This window comes from Tachypleus tridentatus, chromosome 7, assembly GCF_004210375.1.
Source record: "Tachypleus tridentatus isolate NWPU-2018 chromosome 7, ASM421037v1, whole genome shotgun sequence".
Classification (NCBI taxonomy): Eukaryota; Metazoa; Arthropoda; class Merostomata; order Xiphosura; family Limulidae; genus Tachypleus; species Tachypleus tridentatus.
The window spans coordinates 26330547-26352210 of NC_134831.1; the positions used below are offsets into that span (position 1 = coordinate 26330547).

Genomic DNA, 21664 nt, shown 5'->3' on the forward strand with positions numbered 1-21664 from the left:
TAACAAAAGAGGTTTATTCAAGATTTGTAAAATATACATTTATTTTTACACTAAAAACACCAGTCGGCACTTTACAAAAATAACATAACAATAAATAAATATATATATTTACCACAGACAGTACATTTACTTCTATTTGAAATCAAATGTTAAACTGAAATCTACTAAAAACAACCAAATTATTCTGCATTGTAGAACATATTTATATATTAATGAACCAAAGGTGATTCTACTAAATATTATGGGGTATGTAAATTCAAACCATTCTCATAGTTATTAAATAATAGATCAATAACCTTTTAATAAAAATTACATGTTTTAAATACTGTCCTGTAATAACAGTGAAAACTCATTAGTAGTAGTTACCCGAAATTTTCTCTGTCACAGTGATAAGTCCAGTTCTCCGCTGCTTCAATAATGGATGCATCTTCCAATGGACTTCTTGCACTTCTTCTGGTGTAGCCATGGCCAAAGTGTGACGTTTTGAGTGACCCCGCGTCTGTAGATATCTGCAATGAATATTTAACCATGACATGAAAATAAAACTCATAAACAAGCATTCAAATTGAAAAAATAAATAACAGCATTTAAATATAAACTACTGGCATATTATACTTCTTTATTTAACAGTGCAGTAAATTTCTCCATTAGCTTTTACATTTCTGTCATGTAACAACCAGAACTTACCAATTATAAACATACTTTATCAATTTTAAATAGAAAGACTGCCCTATATAAACTATGAATGACAATCTGCAATCCCCCATTTATAATGTACTAGTTGTTTGTCACAATTGTCATTCTGGTAACATAGACAATTTTACTCACAGTTTTTCATTAATTTTTATTACATGTAATCCTTTCATCAACATGGATGTTGTTTACCTGAATGTATATCAAATAGCCTTATCAGGTGTGAAAAATGTAAATATAATTTACTGCATACAGTTTCATGTATTACCTCAGTCATTTCATGTCTCTTAGATTTGACTTAATTGATTTTTAACAGCATGTTAAACTTTACATCAAGTGTACCAACTTTTTTTTTCATGAAATAGGACAAGCTGAATCTATTTCTGCAATTTTCTAATATGGTACATAATTCAATAATTTTACACATTTAAGTCTACTAACAGAAATAATAGCACTTCAAAGTAACATAGTTCACATAAAAAAGTTAACTCTTACAGAACCGTATTACAAATGAATTTAAAACACATGTGTCTCTGAATAGGCTTGTTGTTCATAAATCAAAACACAGTAAAATATAAAACTAACCATACGTAATTAGAGAAACAAATATTTACTTTAGTGAGAAGATAGAACACATAATACAGGCTAATATGTTTACATTAAAAATTCCTAGTTTGATACTGTAGGATTTTCTATATCAATAATAACCACAGAACACTGAAATGGGCTTCAGAGTACCTTTAATGTTTATTTACTTTTTTAAAATTTAATATTATCTCTGTCTGAAGGTTAACTCAAGAAGAAAAAGAAGTGTGTTATAGCATTACTCTGATTGTTGTCAGTTATGCTTGTGTTATCATCTTCATTTCTACTTAAGTAGCTCAGCTTAAAGTACAATGAGAACAAATTATTGATAAGTAGATTACCAATTTTCAAACTTGGATTATGCTATTACAATGGAAATGAATACACCGTAATAAAAAGCAAATTTAAACATTCTACAAAAATAAGTTTTATTATGTTTAGTTAAATATGCATTGTAAACATATTTTATAGGTAATACATTTATTCATGTGAAATATTGAAATGTAGGTTCAGTATGTTTCTTGTGATAAAGAGTTTTGAGCTATAAACAAAATAGACAATTCTCTGTGCAGAAAACAAAGTCATATAATATGATATTTGATAAATTAAAACCTTGGCTTCCTATTAGTTGGTAATTTCTGAAAAAGTGGACACAACAGGTGGGCATGGCAAGTAAGGTCTGATTTTATATTTTATGCAACCAAATAAGAATGAAAGCTACACAAATGCTTTGTCTCATCAATGATAACATTATAGAGACTAATCTACATTACATTTCATACTTCTTGGAGAAGTAGTAAATAAATTAAAGAAGATGAGATGCCAAAAAAACAAGTGTTAACATTCTCACAATAAGGGAAACTGAGGAGTTTCTTGTAATATTGCCTAATAAAATGAAAAAAAACTTGATACATCTATAATGTTAAAATTTAGATTATTAGCTACATTTTTATGTCAAATATTAGATATACATTTTATGTTTAATAAAAGAGTATTATGTTTATGTGTGAGTATTAAAATTATTTTTTAGAAATGATAGGTATGGTAAGTTTGTTTATGTAACTGTTTACATTACATATGTTGCATAGTTTAGTTCTTGTGAATTGATGTTATGTTACTCAAACCTTCTAAATTTTTTATCATTATTTTAAGTGAGTATTGTCATATCATAATGTCTCGTAGTTTGTCGAAAGTTCTAGGCCTCAGTTGAGCAATATTTATATAGGCAACCAAGTAAGTGTAACTTAACTGTGTGTGTGTGTGTGTGTGCGTGTGTTTTCTTATAGCAAAGCCACATCAGGCTATCTGCTGAGCACACCTAGGGGAAACTGAACCCCTGATTTTATTGTTATAAATTTGTAGACTCACTGCTGTACTAGTGGGGGCAACTTAAAAATGAAGTTAAACTATGTGTCAGTTTAGACATAATGGCCAATTTCCAAAGTGAGTTTCAGAGCTTGTATTGTAATCATAATAATATCAATAAATTAGAATAAATAGCCTTGTCAAAGCATGTTTTATAGTAATTGAATGAACCTGTGAGAGACTTAGAGGAAAATGAAACAATTATTTAAAGCTCTGAATAAAACTGTGGCAATTAACAGTTTTATGAAGTCTGGAACATGTTTCACTTTTTGAATTCATAATTCTAAAGCAAATAAAGTTTGTACTATCCATTTATTGTTGAAATTTATCACCAAGAAGTCACAGACACCAACTGTAAAAAAAGTCTGGCCCTATGAAACCTAACATCAAGTTTATTTATATACAATGATAAGAAAGTAGTTTAACTAAACTGTCAATGTAACTCACTAAATGGAGTACACAAAATGATACCCACTTGACAAGAATTAAGTATTTTTAGCACTTCATCTCACAGTGGGCACATGTACAGCCAAAGTGGATGGAATAAGTGTTTTCTTCTATCCTGGCTCAATGAGAATTTTGAGTAAACATACTCTAAGAGTCAAAACCAGCCACCTGATGGGATCCTTTGAAATGAAAGAGGAGTTCTAAAGAGAAATAATACATATTCTTCTCAAAGATTGATTAATTAAAGAATAGTGATCTATGGAATTTGAAAAACATCAAGAAAGAAAACACCCAAAAGGTGTAAAAAAGGAGTTGAATATGTGAAGAGAGCCCATCCAAGGGCTGTCAAAGAAAGCATGAATGAGAATAATAAAAATAAGGCAATGAATTGAATGACAAAATAAATTGAAATAACTTGGAAGTATCCACATCCTGAATTGAACATGACAAAGGAGGAGTTCACAAACTTATAACATAAGGGAAGAAGGAAAGAAGCCGATGGAAAAGAGGGGTCATATGTAAGAAACAAACAAAGTTAGGTACCTCTAAAGGGAAGGTTCCATGATAAATCACACTGAACAGCTCAACAAGACACATGAGCCAAGCATAGTACGAATGTCCAACAGACGAGAAACAGAAAGATATGATATAGGAAAAAGTATGTGATCAAAGTCCAAGGAAAAAAAAAATCAGTCCAAAAAGAAGAAAAGTACAGTGGAAAACAGTGAGATCAGCATCTGTAAGAAACACGCAAGAACAATGATAATCACAGGGAGTGAAACAGGAGGTAAAAAAGGCAGAAAATTCAAGAAGTCAACAGTTCAAATGGGTTATGCATGAGGCTGTGCAAAATCCCATTCTGATCTCAGTCGGGCAAGGGAGTTGAGCAGGGAGGAACAAAGAGAGCAAAGGAGCAGGATGTGATGGAAAGAACAGGGGAAGAAACACTTCTGGATACTAGGAAAGACAAAAGTCTATGTACAGGGCTGCTCAACATCCAGGAAAGGCCAAGACCAAGAATCCATTGATGAACACTGAGGTAAGAAATTCAAGAAGGTGGTGCCAAGAAGAAAGAGATAGCACAAGAATGAATGACTAAAGAATGTGACAAAAATAATGTCACATTAGTTAAGAGCTCACTCTAATGGGCAACAGTTTGAGAGGAGGAATCTCATGGATAGTTGGAATAATGAAAGACTGTAAAATAGACTAAGTGGAACATGACCTCATGAACCACCTGAATGGGCAGGAATGGAAACATGCACGATAAAGAGTGAGAAACTTGAACATGTTGCTGTGGCATGAACTCTCATCTGGTGTCCAGGCATCGGAAGTCCTGCCCTCATCAAAAAAATACTTCAATTAAAGAAAGAAACACTGAAGAAGAGAGAAATACTGTTGGAAAGAAGGTACAACAATACAGGAAGTAGTACTGTCATGGTCCAAGCACCATTCTAAAGGAGAGACCTACAGTAGATCAAATTTGAGTATTCAGTCACATATAACCACATTCATTAGTTGATACAAGACCAAGTAAAAGAATCAACCAAGTGGAACCACATTCACTAGTTGAAACAAGACCACTGCAGAACAATCGTCCAAGTAGAACCACATTTGCTAGTTAAAACAGGACCAAAGTAGAATAATCAGTCAAATAAAACCACGTTCACTTGTTGAAACAAGACCAAAGTAATGTAGAAGTAAAGTCAGTTCTGGAATTAACAGCAAAGCAATAAGCCTGGTGTTACCACATTTACTGCTTGAAACATGACCATACTGTATTAAAAGTTATATTATGGAATTTATAACAAGCACAACATGGTTATGAAGTTAATCAATTTAACTGACCTCCTAGTAAGAAGGCTAACAATGATGATGTAATTACAGATGTTATTTGGTATTACTGTGTTTCTAGTATTGATTATAAGAGAATAATTTATTTAAATCTGAAAGCCAGATATACTGGTTTCTTACCTAGCTATTGCTCCTGTATCTAACTGCTCATCAGGATCTTTACTATGAAGTGGCAAAGCTGACATTCGCTGAACTGTAACAGGACTTCCTGGTTGAATCTAAACAAATAAAAGTTTTCATTACTATCAACGGTGGTTTGTTAAGTTATTTTTTTTTTATTTTATGCAAAGCTACATAGGGTGTATTTGCATTAGCTGTCTCTATTTTGTTTTTAATTAAGTACAAAGCTATACAATGGGCTATCTGTGTTCTGCCCACCATGAATATCAAAACCTAGTTTAAATGTTGTAAATTCAAAAGACATACTACTGTGCCACTGGGAGGCCACTGTCTCTAATTTAGCACTAATGAACTAGAGATAAGACAGCTAGTCAACACCATTCACTACCAACTCTTCTGCTACTCTTTCACCTCTGAATTGTGGAATTGACCATAACATTATAATACCCTCATTGCTGAAATGGTGAGCATGTTTAGCGTGATAGAGAATCAAAACTGTGAAACAGAGATTGCAATTCGAGCAGCCTAACCACTGAGCTATGGTGAGCCATCACTGGTGGTGATTTCTAATAAAGTTGTAAGTTATGAAAACTATGAAAATGAGACCAAAAGAAATAAGACCAAACAACACCAGAATTCTCACATATCACAGTGTAACTTACCATTATTTCTGTTGTCCTTCCTGCTGTATTTTTTCAGCAAGATTTTCATAGTTTACATAACTATGATCACCAGAGGTTTTGAAAATTGTTTACATGATTTCCTACCTTATAATTCTCTATTCTCTCACTTTCTATGTGGGTTATTTAACAAACATAAGGGGTTATTAGATAAGTTCTGCTTTTGAAACATTAGATTTTACCAAAATTTGCAGTCATTATGAAAATTTGGTTGTGACAAACAGAGGTAGGTTGTCAGAGATAAATACATGTTTGAAGTTTATTTTAATTCTAAAGATGTAAAATTAAAATTGGGTACACTCACCTTTGAAAAATGATAGCCAGAAGACTTACATTATAAAATACATGGAAACCTATGAACATAGTGTAACAACTGACATTTCATGTTAAACAGCCATTATGCTCTAACAGAATAATATGATAATAAGATGTCAATGAAGACTACAGTTGTAACAGAGGAGAATCTCCTAATACATCAACCTAACCCTAGGCATCATATAAATTCTAACAGACAACAGATCTGACAACAGTTGCTTTCAAATATGTATAATTCATGAGAAACCACAATTCCAAACAGAGAGGATGTGTTAAACTACTGTAAAAGTATACCCACCCGAAACTTTCAGAATTGTAAACACAAAGAGGATAGGTGATGAGTTCCTGGAAAAATATTAACTCCAAGTCCCAAATAAATAAGATAATGAGTAAGCACCAAATTAAAGTGACCAGAATCCTGGTTTGTTGTGATAATCCCATTTTTTGATACTTTGGCCCAGTGTCCCAAAAAAAGTTTTCAGGATGCACAAAACATCCCAGTTTTATGAGAAAGATATTAAGCTGTCAATCACATTGAATCACAGACATAATAGGCATGCTCCTTATTGTAATAACCTACTTTTCTGCCACCAAACTCTCAAAAATTCCATCTGTGCATGGTGAGAGACCAAGGTCTGCACAGGCTTTATAATTAGTCATATCGCAGTAGACCTATAGCAAGTGGTGAATGTGTGTTTTTCACCAAACAAATGGTTGCAATTATTTAAAAAATAATGTCAATATTAATATGTTTGGTAATAGTGTGTAACAGTTCAATAAATCCAAAGTACATAAAAGTTAAATAATTTCAAATTTGTAATAACCATTCTGAAATTAGGAGCAAGGGTTGGGATGTCCCAATTTTTTTTGTTTGGAAATCTGGTTAATCTACCCAAATTGAGACTTGAACTCATGAACATTCCTTCTCAGTAAAACTAACTGGGAGGCATAATCAGTGTAGGATAATGAATGAGCAAGTATCCTTGAACCACTAATGTAATAATGACAACTGATAATGAGCATGTAGAAGACCCCCTAGTGGCTTGGTTACACACATAGGCATGTGATGCCAAATCCAGACCAAAAAAGGATAACCATAAACTAATAAACTACTTCACGATGTGAAAAGCGAAGGAAATGATGGGTGTATCAGTATGTATAAATAAGTATTTGTGAAAACTGCAGATATCATCCAAAAACCATGTTGAAAGAATTTTCATAAATTCTCATAGGTTACACAGAAATGTACAAATATCTAGACAGTAAATGAAACTGGAAAGCTATAATTACTTCTGCTCCAAAAAGAGATTACATTAAACCAACTTGAGAAACTTGAAATACAACACTGATATCCCCTGATATAGAAAAGATTCAAAACACCTAGTTCCAAAATCAAAAATAAATTACATTTGAAATTGGAAAATAATAATGAATAACTAAATTGAGCTGAAAGATGTGGCTAACCTACTGAACACAAAGCTGCAGATCCATAGAACAACAAAATTTTGAGATGACACAACAAAAAGTTCAGTTACAGAGTCATCAAGAGCAAAATCAATAGAGCCCCCTCCATTTACATCTACATAAGACCATACAGAAAGTACAAGTAGATGTACTGAACATCAAAGTACGTTACACACACAATTCTACAAGACAATGTCAACCAAAAACAAAACAAAATGATAAAAACTTAATCAACTTTTGCTTACAAGGTTCACCTGATAAGGAAACAAGTTAGAGTAAAAAAGTGGGTTTTTTTATATCATCTTATTTTTTATAGATGTATGTACATTTATTGAGATTGCCTTACTGAAAGGCAAACATCTTGTATCACAGCATAATGACCAAAAGTGTCAAAGAAACATAAACCACATGGTAAAAAAAAACAGTTCAAGTGAATCCCCTTTGAATATGTCAATGAAGGTAAGTGATGTTGATTACAAGTAATTGTGTAGAAAAAATGCATCAAACATGACAAATTCTAGCTTGTAGGCTATAAAACCTGATGTTTGTTCACTAAGTCACATGGAAGGTGAGAAAGTAAGAACTGTGGTAAGTAACATGTTCTCTGTGTTGCGTAAAGGACACACAGAAATTTTGAGTCACATTTAGTGACAGCACAAGTTCAAACTCAGTAAGGTAGAGCTTATAGTATTTCACAGATTAGCATATCTGATTTTAACTCTTTCTTATCTGATGAGTAATATTATTCTTTTGTACTATTGTGAGCTGGTCAATATGATTTTTATTTTAAAATGACTATTAGAGGCTTGCTGTTTAAATTATCTGTCAGACTTGAATTCAAAAGAAAATTCAGAAAATTTATTTCAAACAAGTTAATATTACTTCAAAAATCACAGACTACAAGAATAATATTCTAACATTTTAGGGTTACAACCAGAAACTTGTATTCATTCCCAAAATTAAAATTTTATAGCAGTTTTAATAGATTTCTTAAAATGATATTCTACTGGAAACTCACATTACTTCATTACATTCTCCATCAAAGGTGTATTTTAGCTGAGTTACAAGGCACATTGTGTGATTTTCTGTAGAAGATTGGTTGGTTGGTTGGTTTGGTGTTTTATGGCACAAAGCAACTAGGCTATCTGCGTCAAACATGCGGAAAAAATTTAAAGTAAAATTAGTAAACTTCATAAAAGGAAATTTAGGTAAAACAAAACAAAGTTTAAAAAAACATAAACAGCATTTAAACCAATTTTTACATCTAGTCTACAGCAGTAAGACAAAAATTATAATAATATAAAATGTAAAGGACTTTCTGTAACATAATTGTAATTGTCATACCTTTACCAGGAAGACTAACAGGTAAGTTCAGAAACCACTGTCAGTCACCTAAAGTTGGCCTTTCTAGCCCTGGTTCAGAGTTATTTGATGTTATGGCTATTTTCAGAAAGTAAATTAATAAAAGTTTTAAAAGACTTGTAGCAAAATTTTAATTATAACTCACCAGAATGACTAATGGGTAGTTCAAACAACAGCATTAATCACCTGAAGTTGGCCTTTCCAGTCCTGGTTTTGAGTTATTTGACGTTATGGCCATTTTCTAATTTCAAATCAAACTAGATGTACGTTGATTCTCAAAAGGGAACCACATTAAAAAAGTCTAATGTATAAATTAAAAAATTTAAATAGCATTAAAAAGGTCAATGGCCTTTAAAAAACTAAAAACATTTCAAAGGTGGACAGTATCACCATCACCAATAACACTGTCTAACATTAAGGATAAATCTTGGGACAGAACATGTTTAAAATGGTGTTGTCATGAAGAGTCATAATGAAGGCAAGACAGTAAAACGTGGGTTATTGTGACCTGAGTGTTACACAGACAACACATTAGTGTATCAGTCCCAGATAAAGGAAAATGAAGAGTTAAAACTCTGTGACAAATCCTTATGGTAACAAGACAGCCAAAGGGTATTATTTGGTAAAGCTTGTTTTTATAATGCTCACCCCAAGTCAACTGTCAATTGGCATGGAGCTGAGCCTTAAATACAAGAGCATAGTGCATGTATGGAATAGGCACAACAGTGATAGTGCCAGAGCAGATAGATTTAGCTAAAGTGTCAGCCAGCTCATTCCCATGAATAGCAACATGACTAGGTATCCAGAAAAACTGGATAGAAGCAAATGTTAAAGAGAAATGGGCCAGTCCGTTTTGAAAAGCAGCAAAAATAGGGTGTGAACTAACATGAAGCAATTTCAGTGCCAGTAGAGAACTAAGCGATTCAGTATAAATAGAGTAATTTTAGTACAGCCTAGCTTCTCTGTGATTCAGGGCAAGAGAAATGGCATACAGTTCAGCATAGTCATAGACATAATCAGCTCAAAAGAAAAGGGGTGATCTCTATGCCCAAGTCTTGATGGCTAAGAAGATGGAAGATGAAGAGGAAGTGCTAGATACCTGGCAAAAGCTTTCACCAAGAATATCAGTGATGCTCCAGGTATTAGCTATTTCTTGGCTATCTGAGAGCAAGATTGATAGGGGAACAGAATTATATTGCCTCCTGAACTTTTGAATCTTGTCCCTTATGACTTTGGAACTGGTGGTAGAAAACATGCTGGTTGTGAACTTAATCCACGGAGCACGAGCATGGGCCTGCTGGAAAGTGATGCAGTACGAGACTGTGAGAACCTACAAAATGTAACACAGGCCAGTTTTTGAGCCTTCACTGCCATGTGACAGGCAGGATTCCATCATGGAGAAGAATATCGTGAAAAAAAAATGTAAAGGTTTTAGGAATACACTGAGCAGCTGCCTGTATAATACAGTCAGTTAATGCTACCACACAGTCATCTACTGATGGATTATAGATGATGGCAGGATCAAGTTCCGTGAGAGCAGTGAAAGAGATCCAGTTTGCTTGATCCAGTTTCCACCAGGGCACATGGGTTGAGTGGCATCGACCATGGCCAGTCTCTCTCAAAATTACAGGAAAATAATCATTGAATCCTGGAATATTGTCAACCCTCCATGAAAAGTGGGAGAATAGTGTAGGGGAGCAAACTGAGAAATCAATAGCAGTAAAGGACTGACTAGGTGCATGCAAATAAGTAAGACAACTGTTCAATAAGAGCATCAAGATCTAATTGATCACAGGTCTTCCAGACGACAGAGAGAATAAATAGTGATGGTACGGCCCAAGAAAACACGGATGGCTACGTCCTCCAAGAGTGTGCCGAGTAGTAAAGACAGGATGGGCACATGCTGATCAACCAACAGTGCCACCCCACCATGCACTCATCCATCATACAGCATGCCATTTCTGTGCAAAGAAAACCATCAAAAGGTGACTGTATTGGCAGGTTTCAGAAATGTTTCCTGTAAGGAAAGACATACAGGATGGTAGGAAGTAATCAGTGTTTTGATGTCAACCAGATTAGAACGTAAACCTCAACAGTTCCATTCTATCAAGGTGGTCATATTTATTTATGTGTAGGTGAACTAGGTGGAGAACCCTTCTTTTTATGACCATGTCTTTTTTCTTTACTGTCTTTCTTCAAGGGAGGTCTATCGACCTCCATGGATCCTGTTCTGGATCAATTAGGCAGGTTTTTGCTGTAGGAAGAGGATTACAACTGACTGAGAAAGTAAACGAATGATCGTTTTGCATCTTGGGATGGGAGAAGAAGATGTATCTGAGGAAATGCCTCTACCCCAAAACCAAAGAAAGTGGATCTTGGGGTTTGCTGGAATGAATGTTAGATGGGTGTTAAAGTTGATTCATCAAATTTTTTAACCATGGAAGTCAAAAGACTTCATCTGATTTGTGAACGATTCTTTTGGAGGCACAGAGAGATCCCTCTACACTCTGACTGTAATAGTGGAACAAAGTGCAGCAGCATACATCCAAAATGAAGTGGTGGACAACAACTTCTTAGCCTCAGGGTAAGTAATGTTACGAATCGTTTTCAAATGTTGCACCCCTTTTTCTTCCAACCATTTAGGGCAAGAACAAAAATAGGATGGGTGAGAGCCATAGCAATTGAAGCAATGAGGGTCTGTTTCACACTCATAGGCATCATGGTCCTTGCCACCTCAACGAGTACACATCAAGGAACCACAACATGATGTCTCCATGTCACCACACTTCTGACACTGGAAACATCTAAGAGGGTTTGGAATGTATGGCCATACCCTGCAATTAAGATAACTTGCCTTGATGGTGACAGGTGGATGTGGTGATGTAAATGTTAGAATGAGGACATTGGTTGAAATCATAATTCAATCTTTGTGAGTGGAGATACACTTCAATGCAGAAACTCCTTGAGCTGAGAAACCAGCGAAAATCTCCATCTTGAAGATTTTCTTCAAATCCCTCTCAAAAATAACTCCTCGTTATGAATTCAATGTAGCATGAGGTGTAACCTCAATATGTATATCCCCAGTCGCCTTTGAATGCAAGAGGAGTTCACTGTGTTGAGATGTGGATGTTTCCACTAATATAGCACCAGAGTGAAGCTTCTTTACTGACTTTGGAGAGTTAGCAAGTCTCTCTACTCCCTTCTGAATGAAAAAAGAAGGTACCTGCCCTAAAGGTTTGTCTGAAAGAGAATGTAGGACAAGAAAATAAGATAGAACAGGTGTTACAGATGTTGAAGATTGTTGCTCAGAATCTTCAAGATGTGGTCATTTACCTATGGACTGTTTTTTCACTATTTTATATTAGTTTTTATTTGGAGGATCCATAATAAAAAAAGGAATATTTCAGTGCCCACTGACCCCACCCACCATGAAGTCCTACAAGGGGACACACTACAATGCCAAAACAAGGACACTGCAGCAATGCCATGGTTTCGTGAGCACTATACCCAAACACCAGCATCAAATACGATGTCCACAACACCTTTTGAAAACATCCAACATTGGTACGCGGTTGACCCTAGCCCAAGCAGGGCCACCCCAGGCTTCCCATCTACAGGATCTCAAGGCCAAAGTGGCATGTTATGGTTGGACCCTTGAACCACCAGGATTCTCTCCTCCCCTTCACAGGTCACTACACACAACAAACACATGGGTAGATGTTTAGATCCCAGAGAAGGTAAACTTAAAGAACCTTCCCTGGGAGGTCCCCTCATCATATACAGGAATCCACACCAAAGGGTTTTGTGGAGAAAATAATTACTTGAAGCTGCATATTTTACTACATACAAGTTACAAGAAATTAAAGTTGTGATAGATGCACTTACTCCTGAAATTTTTTCCTTACTGGTGGGGTAGCTGAATTGACCTTGAAGTAACTGTCTACGAAAGCATTTCTGGACATTTGCTCCTCCATCTGATGCTCTTCTTCCAAAACCACCAACTGAAAAAACAATTTGTTCTTTATTTAAGTAGCTTATTCTACATTACTGACTTGTTTTCTCATCTTAAATGTGAAATGTATGTATGATCTTGTTTGAGAAGACTAAAATATTTTTAAAAAAAAAGAGAATTTGTTCAAATTAGTTTTACACATCAGTTCAATTTAAAAGGTAAGCATGTGTTTTTAAAAATTGATTTAATTCACCTTTACAACCTTGCATTCAATAATTAAATGGTTAATTTATTCTCATGAAAAAGATTTAATTAAAACATTAAATATGAAATACCTAACAAATATCACATAAAACAGTTAAAAACTTCATAAACAAGAAAAATTATTAATCATCCACTAATTTTATACAGGAACCATTAGAACTTTCAGCAGCTCTTCACAGAAATCTTTAAGGGGTTGGCATCATTCAAATTATTTTTAATTTAAGGAGTTTGGTAATGTATATACAGGAAATATTACACACAAATCATATCCTATACATTTTACACATACAAAGCATCATGTACAGGGAAATGACATTTTTAATATATCTTAAGTAACCATATTGTTCGTTTCTAAATAAGCAAAAAATTGTGTAACATCTGTATCACCATGCATAAGCAATACACATCTAGACTTGTGTGCTAAATGCCAATGGCAGCACGTAATGTGGAAGTTAAGACAAATTTACCAGAAGATTCTAAAATATGCATTGTAATGCATGATCTTTATATTCAAGTTACTCTATATGGCTCACAGGAACCATAAAAATATCCAAATCAATCACATTATTCTAAATCAGTCCTATATATAGGAAATACATGCCATTAAGGAAACTGAGGAAACTCAACAAACACATATTAAACTTATTTTACTTTATTTCTTAATAAAATGTTAATCTTAACTCAATTTGATATGTCAAAAGTACATTCTTGACATATCAGCCTCTATATACAGCAGAACCTTCACAAATATTTTATTATGTTAATTATCCACATTTTCTTCTCTTGCTAAAATGTGCAATAATGAACAAATGGTAGACAATTAACACTCTTAAAAACAAAGATAACAAATTTCAACTGAATTGAGATTGAGTAAATTAGTCAGCATCTGTTTGTTACCACTTAAATGAAACTACACTAGTTTTCAAGTTACTTTTTAAAGTTTACACTGCTATATCACATGGTCTGACTGACCATGGCAATCACACTTGTACATATACATTTACTTACATCAGACAAATCTTATTAATTCCCTAGTCTTCTCTCAGAGAATAAGTATCAGTGATGTTACTTAAAGTTATAAGTACTAGAGCTTAATTGAAATAAAACTCAAGTAAAAATATATCCTATGCAGGATGTATGAATATACGTTATATTTTTCAGTCACATATATGTTCATGTGAAATGTACTTTGCACTTACATTATATTTATAGCAAAAAATAGTTTCAACAATTTTGCACAAGGTTAGAGCCTTTAAATTATCTCAGTATTTATAGTAAACATGAATTTTAAGAGAATTTATGTTCAACTATAGGTCAAATGCTGAAAATATGTTCAAGGTTCTGTCTTTCTGCTTGTGTATCTGATATATTTCTATATTTTCTAGCCAATGTTTTTTATGATTTCTGAATTATGAGGTTTTGTAGTGAAAAAAAAATAGTTATTATCAGCATTCTTTGACATTGTTTCAGCAGAGTATTCATGATGAAACTTTGTTGAATGGAAAGCATTATTATCAGCAGTTACAAAACTGGTTTAGTTATGCATTTTGTTTTCTGTTCTTTGATAAAACTTGTATCACAAAATCCATACTAGTTTAGCTTGGTGATTATTTAATTGTTGTTTTAGATGCCATACTTAACATGTAAATAGGGCAAGAAAATAAATGCTTGGTTATTTCCATGTTACACAACTATTCACACTTAGACATCTCATGCATTATTAATTTAGACAAGTTGACAAGCTGTTTATGACACATTTCTGTGTGACATCAGCAAGATGTTTTCATAATGATTCAGGAAAAGATTCATAGGTTAGTGATTTCATACATTGGAACTTTTTGATAGCTTGAAACTTTATATGCACATGTAAGTTATACATAACACTCCAGAGGACTGGAAGATAAATATACAGCTTAATATTATTTACTTGAATAGAAAATATATGAACTATTCAACAAATTCAAAATTTCTTTTAAAATGTAGTTTTTGTAACATAAGTTTGCCATCCTTTTAATTTTACATATTTAGCATCTTAAAATGAGTAATGAAAATGATTTTAATATATATAATTTTTTTTAATTATAAACATTACTGATGTATTTACATTATTAATATAGCTATAAAAACATTTTGACAAACTGATATGACAAAGAATTTAAACATTTCATTTTATGCATGTAGAGTCTCACCTGCACCCAGTACCAGTGGTGGTTTCAACAGATGCTGATCCTTGATCGTGAAATACTGAGGTGGTTGATGTTGAACCAGTGGTAGGTTCTGAGGCAGGTTCGTATTGGGAAGAGCACTGACAGGTAAGATTGGTGGAGGTTGCAAAGTAATAACTGGTTGAAAATTTCTACTCATTTGACTAGCTGTCATATCTCCTGTTGCTACACTAGGTACTTGTTCATGTTGTGGATCCCCAGGGCCTACAGTATGGCGACGAATGATTTGATAGCGGGATAAGATTTCTGGGGATGGCTCTTCTCCATCTGATTCAAGTTCTATATCTCCAAACTGTTGGAGCAGAACAAATACCTTTATTAAATGTTTTGCATGAAGCAAGCTAATTTTTATAAAAGAAAGGTAAAAAAATATTAGTCACAATCCAAAATGTTGACAGATGCTCATAAGTGCTATTATTTTTTACATCTTTAAAGAACCTAACCTGTCACTACTTAATGTTACTCATCCTTAAAAATTGTATTTTGTACAGCAAAAGTGATTTACTTATTAATACTTTAGCTACTTCCATTTTAACCAAGTGAAGTTTCTTGGGTTAAAGTGCGAGAATTGTTATGATAGTAACTTGCTAAATAATTTAATAATAGTATTACACATGATAATTTTACCTTTTCTAAGTTTTGGTTCTCTGAAAGAAGCTGCCAAAGAGGAACAATACTAGCAGGTAACATTGGACTACAAGTTGATTTTCTATCTCCCTCTATTCCAATTTCAGATGCAAGTGGGTTTTTCTCAACTGTACAAAAATTGTGATTATAGTTATCTAACCACACATATATTTTATACAGCAAGTAAAAATGGTAGGTAAATGAAAAAATAAGGTGATTCACAAGATAAAGTTAATAAAACCAACAACTGCTAATATAAGTGCACTTACAATTTACATGTTTTTCTTCCTTACAATGTGTTACTAATGGTTTATGTCTTTAACATTTTTGCATTTCAAATTAACATAATCAATTGGTATGCTTACTTTATACACACAAAATAAACAACTTCTTCACAGAATTATACAAGACACAAACTTATTCTAATTTGTATTGCACTACACAATTTCTTACCAACTCCTGTAGTAATACTGGTCATTCTTTGTGGATGTGTTGTGACAGGCAAATTATGAGACAACAGTGTTGTCCTTTGGTGACCCTTTAGTTTGTCCAGTAACAGATGATAAATTGCACTACAATGATCAAAATACTTCCCTTGGACAGACTAGAAGAACAAATTGATAAGTAAGATTACAATATTCTACATATTTATGTGAAAAAAAAAATCCATAGCCAACTTAAGGGGATATTTTAAAAAAACTATTAAAAATAATAAAAATCTACACTTTTTTTAACATGCCTAGAATCTAATATTTTCCTAACCTGAAAAATGTATTTTTGAAAAATACCCACTTCCTCATACAAAATTGTATTTCTTTATCCTTGAGCTAACTCCCATCTCAAAATCATGAGCTGTGCTAATGCATGACAACATCATCATCTGATGATTGTCCACCATCAATAGGAAGGTTACACAACTTCCTTATGTAGTAGCTCTTACCTAAGCCCTTACACTTGAAAGAGCTTCATTTGAAAGAGCTTCATTCTTAGAAGAGGCAAGAAGAAAATGTACCAGAAGTTTGGAGGATTGGTGGGGAAGTATGCAGAAGTAACTATCATGAATACATTTTCAAGTAACTTCTGGGACTATCTGCTAGGATCCTGTAAAAGAGAAAAGGGTGACTGAAAAATAGTAACCACAAGGAGTCAAATTCCTGCAACAAATGAAATAGCCAGATGATAAAGATAAGGGAAAATGAAAGTGTACAGGTTTGTACACATGGCAGCCTAAAGATTTTGTCCAAGGGTCAGCAAAAATCAGAGGCAAGAAAGTGACACATGACAAATTTTATGCAATGAAATATTTAAAGCACCTATAAGCCTCAATATCAAAGAAAGAAAACACAAAGTGGACCAATCATTAGATAAAGCATGTTCTTTCTTAAAAACAATGACAGAAACCCTGAAAAAAACAGCATTTGTGCCAAATAACATTGCATAACTTAAAACACACAAGACTATCCAAGTCCAAAAAATGCATAGAGATTAGAGATAGTGGAGAGGATGGGGGTGTCAGAGATTGTAGAGGAGAACAATTACTTTCCAGAGCAGGCAAGGTCTTGAATAAAAAGCCTGGTTTGGGTAAAGTGAACAGAGTGCAAGAAGCATCAATGGAATATACATCTGAATGAGTGATCACAAACAAGGAGAAGGACACATGTCTGCAAGAAGAAATGGTTTAAAAAACAAAAAATCAAATGGCTCAAAACAAGACATATGTGAGAGTGTACACAGCCATATCAGGGTTGTAATCAAGCATGGGACTTAAATGAGAGGTGGATGAAAAATAAAGGAATGGAGCAAATGGAGTGGATAGAGGAAGAAAACACCTGGTGATAATGAGAAAGATAAAACATAGTACACAAAGCAGCTTAATAACCAATTATGGTGGAAATAGACAATCATAGTTGAACAACTACATGAAGAAGTCTAAAAGATGAGCTTGGAGGAAAGGGGTGATGGATGGATCAACAATGAAAAATGCACCATTTCTGTTGATAAACATACAAGATTGAAAGATGACAGGAGTAAGAAGACTACAAAATTAGAGATTCTAGCCCTGTCCTTAATATATCAGATAATTTCCACATGTGAAAACATCATATGATGTGAGAAAAAGAGAGAGGAATAACAGGGCAGAGAAAGAGGAGGCCTGAACATTAGTTGAAGAAGCAGGTAAAGTCAAAGTTGTGCAGGCAAAAGAGCATTTGACAAGGAGTGCTGCATATAAAGGTAATGACACATGCGAGGAGACAAAGAGGAGTGAAAACTAAAAACTACTTCTGGCCATAAGCACTGACTGCCAAGACTGAAGAATAAAGAACTGAGGACCTGAAGAATGGAAGTTTGGTGTTTAGAGGAATGGCAAAGCCATCAAGAGCAAACCTAACAAAAAAACCCGAAGGTAGAGAGCCCACACTGTGTATGGAATTTAGTTCAACTGAGAGAGAAAAATTGACACCTGATCAGAGCTTCCAGCACATGACAAAATATGAGGAGATGAATTTGACAGTAATGAGCTCAAAATATGGAAAAGGGGAAAGGAAGATTGGAATACATATGGATACCCTCTAATGGCAGATATGTATATAAAAAATGGCTGTGAATATCAAAGTGGATCATGAATAACTGATCCACAAAAGCAAGGAGAAAAATGAGAAAATGCCAGTTTGATGGCAAGAACCTCAAGGACATTAACATGCAGTGAATGCTCCTCTGCAGCCCACATGTGAAACGTCATATTGTTCTTCAAAAATAACCAATCCAATGGAAGAGCACCTGTGAAGATATGAAGATCCTGTCAATGGCTGCAAGGAAAAGCTCATTGTGGTGTTGTCATGGTCAAACTATCAAGACAATCTTTAAGTCGAGGAAAAGGAAAGGTACAACTGAAGGACACATTCTGTAAAAGGTTCTACTGGAAGAGGTGCGTGCATGTGTGTGAGTGATCTGAATGAATAAGTGGTTCAAGGGAAGCCAGAGTTCCAAAAATGCAAAAGAAGTTCATGCAAATGATGTATAAATGAATAACAAATCAAAGTGACAGGACATTCCATTTCTTGTAAACAACATGGTGAAAACTAGCCCTGTTAAGCAGCCTCCTGCAAAAGAATGCATGTATAATGAAAAACAGTCCTCTTGAGAAGGAATGAAGAGAAAACAATCATCTATATAATTACGAAACCTCAGCCCCAGTTGATGAGCAAAGATAACAAATGTCTCTGAGACTCAATCAACCCTTTCAAGACAAATTACAGGTCAAAAGCAAAGTCATTGCATTTGTAGACTTGCATTAAAAATTTTATTTAATCACTATTTTCTGAATATATGTAAATAAATTTAGAATCACATTGTTGATTATAATTCAAACTTTAATGTTTTTTTATGAGTTAATTTCTAAATTCAAAACTGAATATTACAAAAACACACCTAAATACAGATTTTAGTGATCTATATGTTATGTTAAATGCAGCACTGTTTAAATGTTTGTGATGTCAAAATACTATGTTTATAGTTTTGTACAAATTAAGAACTCAAATTACTTATATTAACAAGCTAGATTATAAAATAAGAACCTCATTTCTTTATATTTTGCTGAGATATGGTTTATGTACTGAATCAAAAACATGTAGGTTGATTGTGTCTTTAGTCTACTTGAAGTTTCATATTTTTTAAATCTAAATACATCTTAGTTATTAAGCTTAATAAATGATAGTGTAATTCTATGGTACCAGTAGAGTTATTTATAAAATTTTGGTTATTCAACTGTCTACATAAAACCTAACAAAAAATTTTGCTTGATATCCTCCATGTACAAAATGTTAAAAGGCTTAGCAACCTATGTCCAACAGCAACTGGGCTAAAGGGTTGTAGTAAGAGAAGATGACTGTTTACTTTACTTCTTGATTTATTTTTGTATATTTTAAGAAAAATATATTTAATAATTTATTTCTAAATAGTAATAATCTATATACACATATAATATATAACTAAAATGTGACTGTATATTACAAAATACTAGTGCACTAAAACACAGCTAAGACACACAAGACTAAAGGTCAGTTTTATATTATCATACATGTAACATGAGTGCATTTGCACTATGTCAATGCAAGTTATGTAATGTTAGCTAAGCACGACTGGAAAGTCAATATAATAAAAATAATAAATAAATAAATAAATATATATATATAGCATTATGAGACTTAAGCTACTAAGACTAAACATTTGTATTTTCATGCTATAATACATAGTGCTTCGAGCACAAAAAAAGCATAATTTATATTTATTTCCTAATTTTACTTATGATGGTTATGAGGTTGCTCATATAACAGATGACTCCGTAGATGTAGAGTATATAAAATAACATAAAATACAAAAGCTTACTCAAAAACAAACATTTGAAATGTATTTAGGAGATTTTAGAGATTATACAGATAATATTTAAGATTTTGGGGAAGAAGAATAGTTTTATTAATCATAACATGAAATCACTTTGCACTCATACTAGTAACGAAACAGTCTCATTATTTACACAAGCAAATCTTTGGTAGAAATATTTATTAAAAACTCTGACTTTCTGTGTAGAAAAAAAACTGTAATCTTTACTACTAGTATATCAAATTTTGTGAAGATACACATGCTGTATCAAAAATTATAGTGCATATACTTAACATGTGCAATGAGTAGATGAACTTGTGTATATTATACAGAGACCACAGAGAAAGGATTAAAGAAATAAAGAGTACATAAAATGCCAAAAGTAAGAGCATGATACTGGAATACACAATCTTAATAGATAAAACAAAGAAATTATTTGGAAGATGAGATGAAAGAAATATGTAAAGAATTGTGAATAATATTAATGTTGGTCATCCACAGTTCAGGTGAGAAATATCATTAGAAAAAAAAGAACCCACCAAATGGAACTCATGGGTGATAAAAAAGCAGATCAGAGATGACAGGTTCATAAACAGATGCTAGTTCTCAGTATTCCTTGGAACTACAAAAGTATGATAAAAATAATCACTGGTAGGAGTAAATACTCTCTTCATGGATTTATGGCCAAGATATCAGAAACCATATCTTTGAGACACTGAAGATAGAGAGGAATGGAGGGAGGAGAAATAAAACACAAAAAACTAAAAATAGGAGGAGGCAAACAAAAGTAAAGAAATATAAATTAAGTGAGATCCTGAACAACCCATCTATCACATGAAAATGGTGACAAAGACAGACAGGCTGGTCTCCAAAAGGCTAGACATGACAGGGTAGTCACCAATGAGATGAGCAACAATACTGGCAATAAGAAGTAAGAGAGAAGGAAAAAAAGGAGTCATGGATTCAGGAACAAACTGGTTGGGTTGAGAGAGACAAACAACCACAGTAGAAAATACAGACATATTATGCAACTTTAATCTAGTTTTTCCATTGAGTAAGAAACACTGCTGAAGACTTTTGGGTGAAGACCACAGAGAAGCTAGAGGAATGTATCCTATCTCAACAACCCCAAACTGCAGAGGAATCAAGTAAGAGGGGTATAATAGAAGTAGTATAGGCCAATGTGATGCAAAGAAGAGAACAAATCTGTCCAAATAACCCTCTCCTGGAGCATCATGAATTATCTCAAAGGTGAGATGAAATGATGAGGGGTAACAGAGGAGAGTGATAAGAAAGATACAGTGGCATGAAAATTGGGCATCATAAAGGAA

The 21664-nt window shown here is 33.5% G+C and overlaps 1 protein-coding gene across 4 annotated transcripts in view; it reads right to left on the reverse strand.

Moving 5' to 3' along the window:
- The window catches only part of LOC143255338 (serine/threonine-protein kinase SIK3-like), a 53746-nt gene that overhangs the window by 10166 nt on the left and 21916 nt on the right, over positions 1–21664 (reverse strand). For all 4 annotated transcript variants that reach the window (XM_076510824.1, XM_076510825.1, XM_076510826.1 and 1 more), the window contains 6 exons: positions 16407–16557; positions 15954–16081; positions 15291–15618; positions 12771–12886; positions 5065–5162; positions 367–509 (listed from right to left, as the gene is read on the reverse strand). In XM_076510824.1, the coding sequence (XP_076366939.1) occupies positions 367–509; positions 5065–5162; positions 12771–12886; positions 15291–15618; positions 15954–16081; positions 16407–16557 (964 nt within the window). The remainder of the gene's footprint in view (positions 1–366; positions 510–5064; positions 5163–12770; positions 12887–15290; positions 15619–15953; positions 16082–16406; positions 16558–21664) is intronic.